The 14,716-nt window shown below is 35.5% G+C and overlaps 2 protein-coding genes across 3 annotated transcripts in view; both read left to right on the top strand.

Moving 5' to 3' along the window:
• Positions 1–14,716, top strand: part of LOC149957298 (uncharacterized) — a 51,554-nt gene that overhangs the window by 4,943 nt on the left and 31,895 nt on the right. For both annotated transcript variants that reach the window (XM_090165505.1, XM_090165506.1), the window contains exons 4-5: positions 8,933–9,109; positions 9,223–9,273. In XM_090165505.1, coding sequence (XP_090021631.1) covers positions 8,933–9,109; positions 9,223–9,273 — 228 coding nt within the window. The remainder of the gene's footprint in view (positions 1–8,932; positions 9,110–9,222; positions 9,274–14,716) is intronic.
• On the top strand, positions 10,371–11,746 carry LOC149957299 (uncharacterized). The gene is made up of 2 exons (XM_090165507.1): positions 10,371–11,073; positions 11,133–11,746. The coding sequence occupies exons 1-2, from the start codon at positions 10,731–10,733 to the stop codon at positions 11,678–11,680; spliced, it is 891 nt and encodes a 296-aa protein (XP_090021633.1). The 5' UTR covers positions 10,371–10,730; the 3' UTR covers positions 11,681–11,746.

Here is a 14,716-nt window from a genome sequence, read left to right on the forward strand (position 1 = left end):
ATCTTTATAGCCTTCTTATGTTCAGTACCCTCGCGTAACTATAATCAACCCAAGCGACGACCTGCTTTTGTCTGTAGAGCCCTTTACAGTCACCACTTCCATCCGTAACGAGCAACCACTTGTCATTCTCTTTATGACAGAAATGCAGGGTCTTTTTTTGCTCTAAAAACTGTTATTCTTCGAAAACTGGTAATGCTAGAAATTTCAAAATTGGTGGGTCAATTAACTATATCGTTGGACATTGTTGTGAAATTTCACCTTTTCACCAATTGTGAAACCTTTTTTCACCACTAGGTGCTAGATCAAAACTTTCAATTTGAAACTTGTAACCCTTCATCGAAAACCAATTAAAATCATTGATTCAGTGAAAAAGACTTATTTTTTCGTTAATAACGAGACAAGTTGGCCAAGCGAAAATATACTTTTTGACGCGACAAAAATTAAAAATTGAAAATATTAATAATGTTCAATATTTACCTATAAATTAGTTTTTTTTTAATGTTTGAAAGTAATTGTAGTCAATTTTCGTCACCTTTTCGTCAATTTATACACATATTTAACAGACGGAAATGTATATATTTTAAAACCCTAGAGCCTTGAAACCGTAATAGTAAATTGAAAAAATATTAAATTGTAAAGGATTACGTGTTAAATAGCCGCATTTAACTTCGATATGTTTGCTGTTATTTTGTTGTGACTAATAACTAAAACTAATATATTTAAAACCAAAAAAAATCTAATATCCATCAGTATATGAATTTGGTGATCGAACATTTTTGGTAAAAGAGTTAATTTGTAAGATTTATTTAGGAAGGCTACACCTTAAAAAAAGTTTTCAAATGGTCGGGTATATTCAGGATCTAAAATATATGAAAAGAATGATAAAATAATGAAAAGGGGCAAAAAAGCTAAACCCTAAACTTTCGAAGTTGGCTCGGCTCATCTTAGGCCAGACTCGATATGCGCTCAGTTCATTTATGGTTCGACATCGGCTTGAATAAACGCCAGTCGCTCGAAACAGCTTCCGATTTCAATTGCTCGGTTCGACCGCTCGTTGTACTGAGCGAGTTTATGAAAATAAATAAGCACTTAACCATAGTCAATTATCTTTTTAATTCAAACAGTCTACTACAGCTTAATTTACATCATTTTGAGATTTTTTTTAACCAATACTTTAAACAAATACTTTATTTTACGACAGCAGGGAGCGTATACTGTTGCTTTATATCTTAAAGACTTGGGCCCAGAGCGCTCGGCCCAGAGAGAAAATGGACTCAACTGGGACACCCGTGCCACTGGTAGCTAGGCAGTCCCTGGCCATTTTTGAGAGATTTGGGAATTTAATTTAATTGTCCTGTGGTAAATGGAATTATTAATTTCCTTAACTTTCGATATTGCTTAATTGATTATTTCTAAAACAACCGTCCACCATCCCAAGGCTCCGTCATTTAACAACGCCTGTCGTACAATCGGGTGGCTTAAATAGGTGTCCAATTCATCGTATTCAGGAATCTCCAACATGCCAGATATTTCTAGAAATAGATCCATAGATCTTGTGGCGCCTGAATTAGTATCTTTAGTAGTCGATGGATTTAGAGTTTTGTAATGAGCAAGCCAATGTCTTCTAATCGTCCTATATAAAAAAAACAAATGTAACTGGTCTTTATCTTTTAGATATACAGTGTAAATAAATGTATGGTATTATATTATAAATATGATATAAATATATTGTATTATATTATATATGTGAAATAAATATATTGTATTATATTAAAAATATGAAATAAATATATTGTATTATATTATAAATATGAAATAAATATATTGTGTTATATTATAAATATAAAATAAATATAATGTATTATATTATAAATATTAAATAAATATATTGTACTAGCTTATAATACCCGGCTTCGCCCAGGGTCTTAGTTTTAATGAATTAGATCTGATTTGTACGTAATAAAGGTAAACGCTGTAGCAAAAACGCAACACGCGTAGCGAAAACGGTAGCAAAAACGCAACACGCGTAGCAAAAACATAACACACGTAACACGCGTAGCAAAAAGTCTTGAACTATTTAAAAATTCCATCTAAACCTCCCCTTCTGCGAAGCTCTTTCCTTTCACACTAACTCCCCTTCTACGAATTTCACACTAGCCCGTTAAAAAAGTCGGGATGGGCGAACATAGATCAGGGAAGCAAAGGGGTGGAAGTCGAGAAAATAATTAAAAGCCAGATAAGGGAAGCAAATGCGTTGGAGGTTGAGAGAAAAAATTGAAAGCCGAGACCAGCCGGAAAAATAAATAAATGATGCAAAGAGAAGAAATGCCAAAGTCGAGTAAAATAAAAAAAATGAATTAGATTTATAACCATGTCAGGTATTGGAAATTAGGCGTGTTTAGTTGGAAATCAGGCCCTGAACATTGAGTTAACATTTCAAAGCTCTAGGGCTAACCGTTCTCGAGTTTATAGTGAAAAGGAAAAACTTTAAGACATAGTTATAGATTACTACTTCGGCCGGGCCTCAGCTAGAACTAAAATCCCGTGAAGAATGAGTCATAACCCCCCCCCAGCGCAGCCGCGAAATTGGCTGATGCAGAAAAATATTGCTTGTATAGGTGTATGTAGGAATGAAGGAATTTTCTCTTCCTTCTGAACATCCAGCCTTTGCTTGTCATTACCAGATATGATCGGAGACCCACTTGTTTAATTACTGTTGCCGCTGTCCACGGAGCATGTGCTTTGTGGGGATCGACTCATACTTTTTGCCCGTTTCTCTATCATATGATTGTTTCATCTTGAGCTGTTTCTGTGCAATGGCCTCCGGGATACCCTGTATGACCTGTGGCATTAGCAATGAGTTTGACATTGGGATAAGGCCTTGTGTCCGCTTGATAAAATTCTGGGAAGGGCTTATGCCGTCTTCCTGTGGGGTATTCCTCCATTCCAAGATAGCGAGGCCAATGTCCTGTTTCGTGTAAATGGCTTTTTTTACCAGACGTTTAGCAACCTTCACCGCTGATTCTTCTTTCCCATTGGACTGGCTATGATATGGTGAGGTGGTGATATGGTTGAATCCCCATTGGCGGGAAAAAAGATCTAAGTCTTGACTTATAAAATTTGTTCCGTTGTCAATGACTAGAATTTGAAGCACGCCATGACGGGTGAAGTGTTGTTTTGTTGCCTGTACTAGTGCAGTGGATGTGGTGGACTTCAAAACTTACATCTTCCAGTAGAAACTATAGTAATCCACCGTTACTAAATAATTCTGACCATTCCAGGTGAAAACGTCTTGACCCACCATCTGCCAAGGTCGTACTGGTATATCGAATGGCGCTGTTTGGCTATAAAGGTGTTGCAGGCACTACAAACACTAACATACTTAGTTATTTCCGATGCCATACCTGGCCAATATATGACGTCTTTTGCCTTTCGGATCGTCTTCTGTGCACCCAGATGACTGTAATGAATTCGTTTCAGGATGTCCTGTTTGATTGCTTGTAGTATAATTATTCTCTGACCTTTATGTATAATCTCCTCTTGTACTACTATTTCGCCACGAAAGTCCCAGTAACATCTTATTTGTGGTGGGACTTGAGCTTTGTTTATTGGCCAACCGTTTATTGCATTCTTCTTCAGCTGTTGAAGAAGGTCATCTTTGAGTGTCACTTCTCGAATGAATTTTAATGTATCAGTACTGATGGGAAGGTACAGCGACTGCTTCGTGGTAGCTATTTCTCGCAAGATGAACTCCATTTACATATACTATTTCTTGGTGTGGTATTTCTGCTTGTACTCTGGTAGATATGCGCGACTGAGCATATCCACTACACACTCAAAACTTACTGTTGAAAAAACAGCAAATACGGTTTATAATTTACAGCAAGGTGTAGTTGAAGTGGGTTAACAGCAGTTTGTCGTAAAATTTACAGCTTTCTGCTGTATTTTGAAGAAAACAGTAGCGACTGTAAAAATTCATATTCGTACTGTTTTTAAAATGACAGTTATATTAAAATTAACAATATGAAACCGTGGTTGACGTTTTATTTCAAAAATGCGTAAAATTTACCACACGTTGCTGTTTTTTCTAACTAATTATTATTTAGTTGTGCAAACATTTTTTAAAATCGCACAAGTTTCATTTTAGTTTTAAATATAATAATATCCGATAAAAATATTTTTATATTATCTTTTGTATAAGTAGCATCCCACGCAAAATGCTATATTAATTACAACCCTTGTTCATCGTGTGCTTAATAATTTGAAACCAAGTTAATAGTTTACTTTCCTTTGGTTTTCCCTATAACTCTAAATTACAAAGGCTCGAGCTTAACATGATCAACTAGAGTAGCAGTCATTTAAAATGTTTTCGTTTAAATTATTATATTGGATTATGAAAATATTTTATCAAAGTATTTGCTATAATAATTTTAATAATTGATAAGTTTTTTATATATTTCTATCATGAATTGATTAATAAAATATTTGAAATTTTTTAATTAAACCAATGTGATAATGGTTTGATCCGTAAAATTTTTGATGAAATTTTAAGGTTGTGAATAGGTTCTGTACTAAATACGTTTGATAACTAAAACTACGGCAAACACTGGAAATTTACAGACATGGGATTTTACTGTAAAACCTGCATGCATTTACCGTATTAAATACTTCTGGAATGAAGGTTAAATAAACAGCAATACTCGGTAAATATAACTTTATCTTGCTGTATTTTTAAACAGCAGAGTGTCCAGTAAATTTAACAGGAAGCATGACAATAAAATAAAACAGTCAGAGTTGATTGTGAAATTAACAGCATTCTGCTGGCATCTATGCTGACCACAGCTTACTGTAAAATTTACAATAATATATAATTGTAGTTTTTCAGTTGTAGGATTATTCGCTGAAGCCTCTTCGTAGCGGATCGTGTTCGTTTAGCGAATATTGGGATAAGTGGCTTGTGGTCCATCGGGACCAACGATCGTGCACCAATGAAGTGGTCGAACCGGGGACAGTTAAAGAGTAGGGCTAGGCATTTCTTTTCAATCTGTGGGTAGTTACGTTCGGTGGGGGTTAATGCTCTTGACGCAAAAGCGATTGGATGACCCTCCTGATATAACACCGCTCCTAGACCGGATTCGGATGCATCACACTGGATCATGGCTTCCTTTGCGACATCATAATATGCCAGCATAGGTGTTTGTGAAATGAGTGTCTTCAGGTGCTCAAAGGCCGTAATCTGTGTTTGCTACCATGTGAAGACAATGTCCTTTTCCAGTAGTACGCGTTGTGGTTCACTAATGCCTGACATTGCCGGTAAAAAACGGGCCAAGTAGTTTACGCTTCCAAGGAAACGTTGTAGCTCCCTTTTTATCAGTTGGTGGTGGCATCTGTATGATGACTTCTACTTTGGCGGGATTCGGTCAAATGCCTTTGTCTGTAATCACATGTCACTTCCGTCATTGCCAAGCGAAGCTTTTTTTATTTAGAACAAGCTTCTTCTCTTGGGCTGTTCGCGATAGGGCAAGAAGGTTGTCGTTATATTCTCTTATATATTTTTCGGGTGTCTCGCCTCGACCTATGACTATTATGTCATCGGCAACATCTTCCACGCCATTCAGACCTTCAATGAGCTCCAAAAGCCGCCTTAGAAATTCCTCTGGTGCTGAGCAGAGTCGAAATGGAACTCTCCTATATTTTTAGCGCCCAAATGGAGTCCAGAAAGTTGTCAGATAAGAACTTTCTTCGCTCAGCACAATCTGATGGAACCCACCTTTTGCGTCCAGGACGGAAAATATTTTGGCTCCTTTTAGTCGAGGCAACACGTAATCTTACTTTGGGCATTTGATACTAGGGGCGCTGTACTGCTTTGTTGAGGTCATGTGGATCAGGGCAGACTCTGAGCTTCTCATTTCTATGCACCAATACCAAGCTGTTGTGGTTTTCGTTACCTTTTCTATAACACCTCGCTGGGTCAGTTCTTGTAATTTATCTTTTAGATGATCCAAAAGTGCGACAGGTACTCTTCTGGGTGCATGTTGCACCGGTATAGCGTTTTGGTCCAGATCTATACAATAGGGCTCTCCTATACGCCTCAGGCCTTCGAAAACTGACGGGAAGTTTTCGATGATTGCCGTGGCATAAACAGTTCTTGACAGTATCTAGACAGGGGGGAACGCCATATTGCTGCAACGGTTGGCCTGACACCGGGTGGGGTATATACGGGGGGTGGAGGCAGCTGACGTATACGCAGGTGGGTACGGAGGTGTACCATATGTCTCTGGTTGAACGATATCTTGAACTTGAGGAATTTTATTTTTATGGTCACGCTGCATCTCCTCGCAGGCAGCACGATTATAATGTAGCGTTTGGCAATACCCACATGGTTTGCCATAGGCAGGGCAGTCTTTTGGTCGGTTGGCATGATACTGATCGCTTTTGCAATATTTACACCCTCGGAATCCTTGCTGCATGTTTGGGTAAACTCCACTCCAACTTCCTCGGCCTTGGTGTGTACTGGTGCTAGAACCTCTACTTGGATGGCTCCCTCGGCATTGAGCTTGTAATCGTCCTCTTTGTCGTTGCATGTGAAATTTTTTAAATAATGAACTGACTCTGACTCATCTTTCAGCGTAGTGACCGATGTATTTGATATATTTACCTGTGCCCTGGGTGTCCAATTGTTTCAATTGAGCTCTGGCTCGCTCACTAATCCTAAGGGCATACAAAGCCTGCTCTGTTGTAACTAACTCTTCTTCGCGGTTTAGTTTATCTCGAATCTTCAGATCGGTTGTATAGAGAACCAATTTATCACGAACAAACTAGTCGGCCATAGCTATAGAGTAAATACAGTCTCTCGCCAGCTGACGTAGTCTTACTTAAAACTGATCAATCGTCTCCAGTGGTAACTGATGAGCTGCCAGAAACAAAGACCTTTCATATAGAACGTTTACTTTTGGTTTAAAATATGCTTTTAATGTGTCCAAAATTCTATTATCCTGTTTAAAATCCTTCTCTGACATTGGTAGACTTTTCATTGTTTTCTTGCACTCTTCCCCCATACATGAGCGTAACAGGGCGACTTTGAACTCGTCGCTCTTCTCCTTGAGATTTGTAAAGATGAGGTAATCTTCGCAGTTTTCTCGTAAGTCATCAAAGTTTTGAGCCAGGTTGCCTTTCATGCCCATCGGCTTTGGAAATGGGCCGTGGGCTTCCATATTTGATTGCAGCGGTCACGTGACAGGAAACCGGAAGTAAGCTGAGCGGGACTTGGCGAGGGTAGCTTGGAGAAACATAATATTTAAGCCATTACCTTCCTTCCACTAAACAGCTAAGATGTTCTCTCTTTGCCAAAATCGGTTGGTTCTAAATACTGTGGATAGAACAGTTAACGCATAACATTCTGCTCCATGAAGCGGTAATCTAAAACAACTTTTACAAAATTAACCCTAAAATCAGTACACTTAGATTAAATTTAACCAATTAAGCTCCAGTAAGCTGTGTTATAGTACAAGAAATAATAAGCTTTCTAGAAAGTTTTAAATATGTAGTCAGTAAACCTTGAGTGTATGAACTAATATAATTTTATGCGCTAATTGTTTCTACGAAAGCCGAGGCTTAAAGATTTAAGATGGATTACAATAAAATTAATAGAGGCGTTGATAATATTGATCCAAAAAATATTTAAATACGTGTAATTAAATAAATTTCTACAAAAATTACCTATAAAAAAGTGTTTTCTTCCAAAAAGTGAGAAAAACGAGGTACACTCGTAAAAGTGAAATCGAACAAAATTTTATTTTTACATTATGTGGCGGTAATGATCAGCGCAAGCGCGAGTTAAAAGCCTTCGATATCAAAAATTGTAAGCTGTGACAATGTATAGTCAAAGATTTCTCTCTACTTTCAACTAACCTTCGTTAAGTAATGTAATACTATTAGGTTTCCCTTTTACGTCGATAGGCGATAGCATAAATTGCAAGGTATACTGGGTAAAATATCTTTCGGGAAACATTAGAGCGCCATCCAACGGTAAAACCCTTTAAAAAACGTCACGTGGTTATAAAATTGCTTTAAGGTTTACCGTTTAACAGCGACTTCCAGCTTCATTAAAATATGCTCTAAAAGTTAAACTTTTAAAAAAAAGTAATACTTAAAATTTTGTGGTAAGATGTTTTTAAATTTTTTTAAATTTTTTAATAGAAAAAATTACTTACGACGTTAGTGAAACTTAATTTAACGACGACTCGGACATTAGTATAATTATTGTGATAGTGATGATAAGTCTCTGATTAAAAAAATTAACGGCTTAGACTAGAACACGTTTTTAACCTAGGCTTAGTGAAGCATTCCCGATGTTTTGACCACGGCCAACCCCGATCGCGGAAGCGCGTTACAGAAGTTGACAGTGCTATGACGAATATCCGGGAATATTTTAACAATTTATTTCAGACCAAAACAATTTACGCTATCTCCTATTGAGTTTGTTGGCTTTCCTAGTACTGAATCATGGGCATGAAAAATGTTTTGTAAAAAGTGAAAAGTCCTAATTTTTAGGCGGTCCGACTATCAACTTTCCTGTCATTGGATGTACTAATTTTTCCCATAAAAAAGTCTTATATAACTCGGTTATAAATTTTAAGCAAATATTATTATTTGTTTGAAAATGTAACTACGTAGCTCCCCAGTCATTTTAAAAATTCGAACGAATTGTAATATTTACATTAACATCGTCAGGCAGTGAAGTTAACGCCGTAATTCGGATCTCGATTTGTCGGTTTAGTTGAACATTTTATCCCATAGTGATTTAGCCGCGAACACTAGGTATAGACGAATAGTTTCTACCTACTATGTTTATGTTGTAGTTTGAGTGTTTTAGTGTTTTGTTTGCATGCATCAGAAAAATGTCATCTTTGAAGATCTTTTTAATTCACAGATTCGGAAATGGACGAATACGGATACTTAATAGATTGTGATGAAAATGGAAATTACAAGCCGTTGCGTTGCCAACCCAAAATTGATTCTCAAAATTCAGATCATTGCTATTGCATTTATCCTCCGAACGAAAGATTCGTGGCTGTCTACGTGTACGAAAACACCAATTGCCTACCTGGTACCTCAATTTTCTTATACCCGTTAGTCAAAAGTCACAAATATCTCGAATTATTCAAATTTAAATAAAAGATATCAGCGAATTATCGTCACCAACTAATTTTTTTCTAACAGAAGGTTCCGAAACACCCTGTGAGCATATGCGGAATATTTTGAAGAAAGACAGTAAATATATTTTAAATATTTGTGTGAGAAAAACGGTTGGATGGTGGTTGACACACTAGTTCAAGTTGACCCAGCTATGCACATTTTTCATGACGCCAATGTTACATGTAAGCTTGAATTGTAGCCCTGCTACTGAACGGTTGAAGCATAATGAAATAGACGTGTTTGCTAGACATAATAGTTTCTTTAAATAATCAGTTTCTATTTGAAAAATTAACTCTTTTTTTATAATTGAAAATGGTCAATAATTATGTCGTACACTTAATACAATTTTCAACGTTATGTCGCCGTATGCCAAGTTGGTAATCGTATCGAAAATAAATTATCTGCAATTGACGCTTCAATAAAAGATACTCGGTTTTTACTCCCCCTCTAAATTCGTCTGGGAACGAAATATTTCCGGTCGGTCGGTTAAACCATAGAGAAAGAAGGAAGGGGAGAGATGGGGAAGGCGAATTTCAATGTATTTCCCCTTTTCACGAATTGGCTCTTCGCGTCATATGGCTACCATGGTTACCGACTGATCTTGTACAATAACATAGTCAAGAGAGAACTTTCTCCGTTCGTTTGCGTTTTTTGGCAAAGGCTTACAAAAGTTCGGTAGAATCGGTAATAAATTTAATATAGAACTAAAAGTAAGTTATAATTTTATATGGTATGAATTGAATTTCTTGACTAGTATATCTAGTGTTGCTATTAGAATTTTTATAGCAGCACTTTGTGTGGTAAACCATTTTAATTAAAAACTCACTACCTATAGGCACGTGGCAGAACCACAGCTGTCTCTTTCACCTTGGATTATCCAAGCTTTCACTGTGGGTCAAAGTTTCAAATTCTCACATATTATGACGATGCGCAACGGCGATGCGCGTTAGTGTACGAGCTTCTCTCTACCCAACGGGTGCTGACGCTCGATTCGGAATTTTCGATTTTTATTCTCCGTCTCTCTGGGTACGTTCAGTAGAGCTCATCGACTAAAAAGCGCTGTTTCTTTAAAACTGTAACCGCTGAGCTCTGTCGTCATAATGACGTAGAAATTTGTTGAACGGGTATTGTTTAGTAATCGATTCTTTTTAAAATGGCGGCAAATAATTTTTCCGGGCAAGAAAATCGAAAAAAACGAAAACTTCTGTATTTGATCGTAAATGAACTTGTTACCGATGAAATAATTGAAAATGGTGGTGTTAATATTTGTTACACTCCTAACTATTCTAAAAAAACTAAAAATTGCGCCGCATTAATTGCAACAACATTCACTAATTCTAAGCCTCGGTCTAGACCTGTAAGAATAACAGACTATGTGGAAAGTGTAGTACCATATTATACAGAAAAAGATTTTAAATCTCATTTTCGAATGAGCAGGACCGCTGTTGATGAATAAAAGTAAACAAAACTAATTTCAATTTGTGCATTAGGAATTAATCAATATTTATGGAGGAGCTGTTGCTAATGAAAAAATGTGCGTTGCCATACCAATAGAGAAACGGGTGTTAGGTTCGTTGTGGCTTCTGTCAACACCTGAGTCATTCAGGAGCATTGGAGATCGTTTCGATCTATCAAAGGGAAACGCACATTATGTGTTCATTGAATTCGTTCGAATAGTGTCAAAATTAACACAACAATACATTACATGGCCTACTACAGAAAAAATGAACCAAACAATGACAGTCTGTGAAACAAAATATGGTTTCCCTATGACAGTTGGTGCAGTTGATGGCTGTCACATCGACATAAAGGAGCCAAATGAAGATAAAAATGCGTACTATAATCGTAAGAAGAGAACATCGATATTATTACAAGGTAATTTAATTTGGATGTGAACTTTTGTTAAAAATATTATAAATATTTATTTTTCATAGGCATTTGTAATGAAACATTAATATTCATTGATTGTTGCTGTGGATGGCCTGGTTCTGTCCACGATGCGAGAATGTGGCGTTTGAGTGCGATTTACCAGTTCCTCAAAAATGGCTTAAGGAGTGATGATAATGGGCACATTCTGGGTGACAGCGCGTACCCGCTAGACAAATTCGTAATGACTCCTTTCAAAGAAAATGGACATCGTACAATTCAGGAAAGAGCGTACAATACTTGCCATAGTTCAGCTCGCCAGATGATAGAAAGGGCATTTGCGTTGTTAAAGGGCCGTTTCCGCAGACTAAAATACTTAGACATGTCTTTAGTAGCTGAAATTTCAGAAGTGATTATGACTGCATGCATTTTGCATAATTTTATTTTGAGGCACGATGGAGATGATGATGTGGGTGATTATATAGATGAAAATTTTGAACATGTAACAGCTGAAATAATGGAAGAGGCTGATAATACTAATTCAGAAGCTGCAAAGATGAAAAGAAATGATATTGCAAGAAATATAAGGCTTCCCAGACAATTGCAAGACATTTAAAGCTGTCTTAACACCTATGTAAAATTTGGTTATGCATTTGCGAAATAAATTTTATTATTTCTTGAAGTTATTTGAGCTTTGTTAAAAATTACTTAATAAAGATAGTTATCATTTCTACATTTTCATTAACGAATCAACCATTTTAGACAAAACTTCATTTTTTTTATCTAATCTTTTCAAAAGTTCATTTTGAAAAGTTTGGGTTTGTATACCAATTGTTTTTGCTTGTTCTAAGCAAAATCTTGCAAAACTTTCGTCTAAAAAATAAAACAAAATTAATTATAACGTAGTTCCTTTCTACATCCATGATAAAATTAACCACGTGAAAGCATGCCCTATGACAGTAAACAATAACAAACGCCAAGGCTTAAAGATATACGATGGATTACATTAAAAAGACAAGTGTTATAATTAATATATCAAACAATAGAATACCTCTTAATATCCTTGCGTGATCTCCGGGTCTCACGGCAATCATATAACAATTTTTATCATTGTCAAGGAGCGCTACTTCAATTAACTGCTCTTCAGAAGAAGTCGCCATTTTCTTAGATTGGCTACGCGTTTTACGTCACACTAACTAAAAAACCGACTCTTCGAGCCGATGACTTGATGGCTCATCGATGAGCCATCGTGACGTCAAACTGGAAACGCAAAAAAGCGTACAGTGAAAAATCGATGTCAGCGCTTACTCATCGGTGTCAGCGCTGAGCTCTGCTGAACGTACCCTCTCTCATCGCGCGTGACGTCAGTCGTCGGACCTTGGGGGCTGCGGCGGCTAGCGAAGACGTAAGGTTTATGTTACGTTTACTATCAAAATTAATTTATGAGATATAAAACTGACAGACGAAAATTTAATATAAAAAGTTAATAAATGTTTAGTGGTTTACGTTTTATAATACAATTCAATACAACAATATCAATACCTAAATGGTTTTTTTTCAATCTTACATATGTAAGATGATACAAATAAACAAATTATACTAATGAAATAAAAAATAATACTTCGTGCATTTATTGCACATATAGGAACTAGCATTATTACGTAAATAAAATATTATAAGTATGTGTAATGAGAGTATGATAGAACTCAAAATATTGAGATAATGCAATAACAATTGAAAAAATTATACTAATAAAATTAAAAAATAATACATTTGATACATTTCACATATAGGAACTTACTTTTACATTACATATAATAATAACTTATGTATGATAAAACACATGGCGATAACTAACGAACAAATAACCTAATGAAATTAAAAATTAAACTTATCACAGAAAAAATTTACACATTGTAAACAATGGTTGGATATTATCACAAATTTATCACGACTAGTTTGGCAGGATAAGTTCATTTGTATAGTCAGAATATTTTAGGGTAATAAATAATTTTAATTGCCTATTTTAGTCATTTTTTTGGATCTTTTCCGCTTATCATCACTTGCTTCATTGTTCGTAATTTTAATTGAATTGAGGTATTTAATGCGTATAAAAATTCTAAGCTTAACAAAAGTGTTAACTATATTTAACGGGTATTTATCTTCAACTTCAAATATTTTGGCACTTATATTTTTAACTATATTTTCTTCATTCGACAATGACATGTTAGGTAATATGTTTTTAAAAATATCCTCATACACTTTAGTTTTTTCCAAAAATGAACTAGATGGAACGACTAGACCACCGAATGATAAAAAATTTGTCCAAGAGGGAATGTAATAATCATGATCTACCTTATTTTTGTCAATTAAATCTAATTCTGGATAGGTTTTGTAGTGTTTTTTAGCTACCCACCCACTGAAATACTCTATACCATTTTCTTCGAATTTTTTAAAATCATTATCTCCCTGACAAACATCAACAGTGGAGTTCATTTTATTAGTATTTACCGAACACGTTTGTAGAGGGGTATTAATAGGCAAATGGTCATTGACTAGTATTTCGTTTGATGTAAAAATAGGGACATCAATTTCTATTTCAGCGGTTTTTAAGATGCTATTCATAAGGTATTCATCATTATTTTTATCTGACAAACTTGAAACATTAGATGCTAAATACTCTCCATGGCTTTGATCGATTGTATTGCTACTGCAATTAAAAACGCCTGGGTTTTTTCCTAAAATGATAATTCGTATTCTGTACAATGCGTTAAGGGGTGTAGGGTGGTCATCTAGACCACCTCTTGTGCGCACTTGAGAAAAAAAATTCTCCAAACAATCCTGATTTAATTTATGGGTTAAAATGTGTCTAATATTATAATTATATTTTAAATCGAAAAATAAGTCTTTAAGTGATTTGCAAGAAATAATAATTCCCTTTTGAAAAATTTGAAGAAAGGATTTAGTTTTGCCTTTTTTGTCTATACATTGCATGTTATTAATTAATGATATCATAACATCTAAAACCTTTAATTGTTCTTTTAAGTGTACCCCGAAGCCGCTTTTATAAGGATTTGAATGGTTTTCTACGTTAGAATTAAACACATCGAACCAATTATTTACTTTCTCTATAAAATAGGCTAGTTCCATAGTTTCATCAGGATCAGATTCTAAGTTATCTTTATTTCCAGTTTTAGCCATGTATAAAAGAGCTTTAGACACTGTATTTGAAATAAGTTCTACCGCTAAAGCTACATTTTGTCTGACAGGTCCTTCGCAATCTAAATGACACTTCCTTAATTTAGGGCACATTTTAATATCACTCTTATGCGCATTTAATAACTTTTCTAGAGGCTTTTTGTTAATTTCTACATCTCCACCATCTAAGAGCCAATTTCTTATTAGTTTTAACGCATGGGGAGCATCTGCGAAACAATATACATTTTGTGAGTATTACTCGGGTGATTAAAAAATGTACGATTAATTTTCACCCCCAACTCATTCCAGAGACCCATGTTTCCCCCTCCCATATCACAAACAATAGCTACTACTAAATAACCAGATTCATATAATTTAGAAATAATGTCAAACAAGATTTTTTTTGTCATTTTCTGATCAAAATCTATATAAATGGGCTGTTTCCAATTCGCGA

The sequence above is a fragment of the Leiobunum rupestre genome, chromosome 2 (genome assembly GCF_980474605.1).
Source record: "Leiobunum rupestre chromosome 2, qqLeiRupe1.1.hap1, whole genome shotgun sequence".
In the NCBI taxonomy this organism is placed as follows: domain Eukaryota; kingdom Metazoa; phylum Arthropoda; class Arachnida; order Opiliones; family Sclerosomatidae; genus Leiobunum; species Leiobunum rupestre.

Excerpts from the sequence above, each read along its gene's own strand:
- LOC149957299 (XM_090165507.1), top strand. The coding sequence starts at position 10,731 with ATGTGCGTTGCCATACCAATAGAGAAACGGGTGTTAGGTTCGTTGTGG. Across the intron at positions 11,074-11,132 it reads AACATCGATATTATTACAAG|GCATTTGTAATGAAACATTA; the intron begins GTAATTTAATTT and ends TATTTTTCATAG.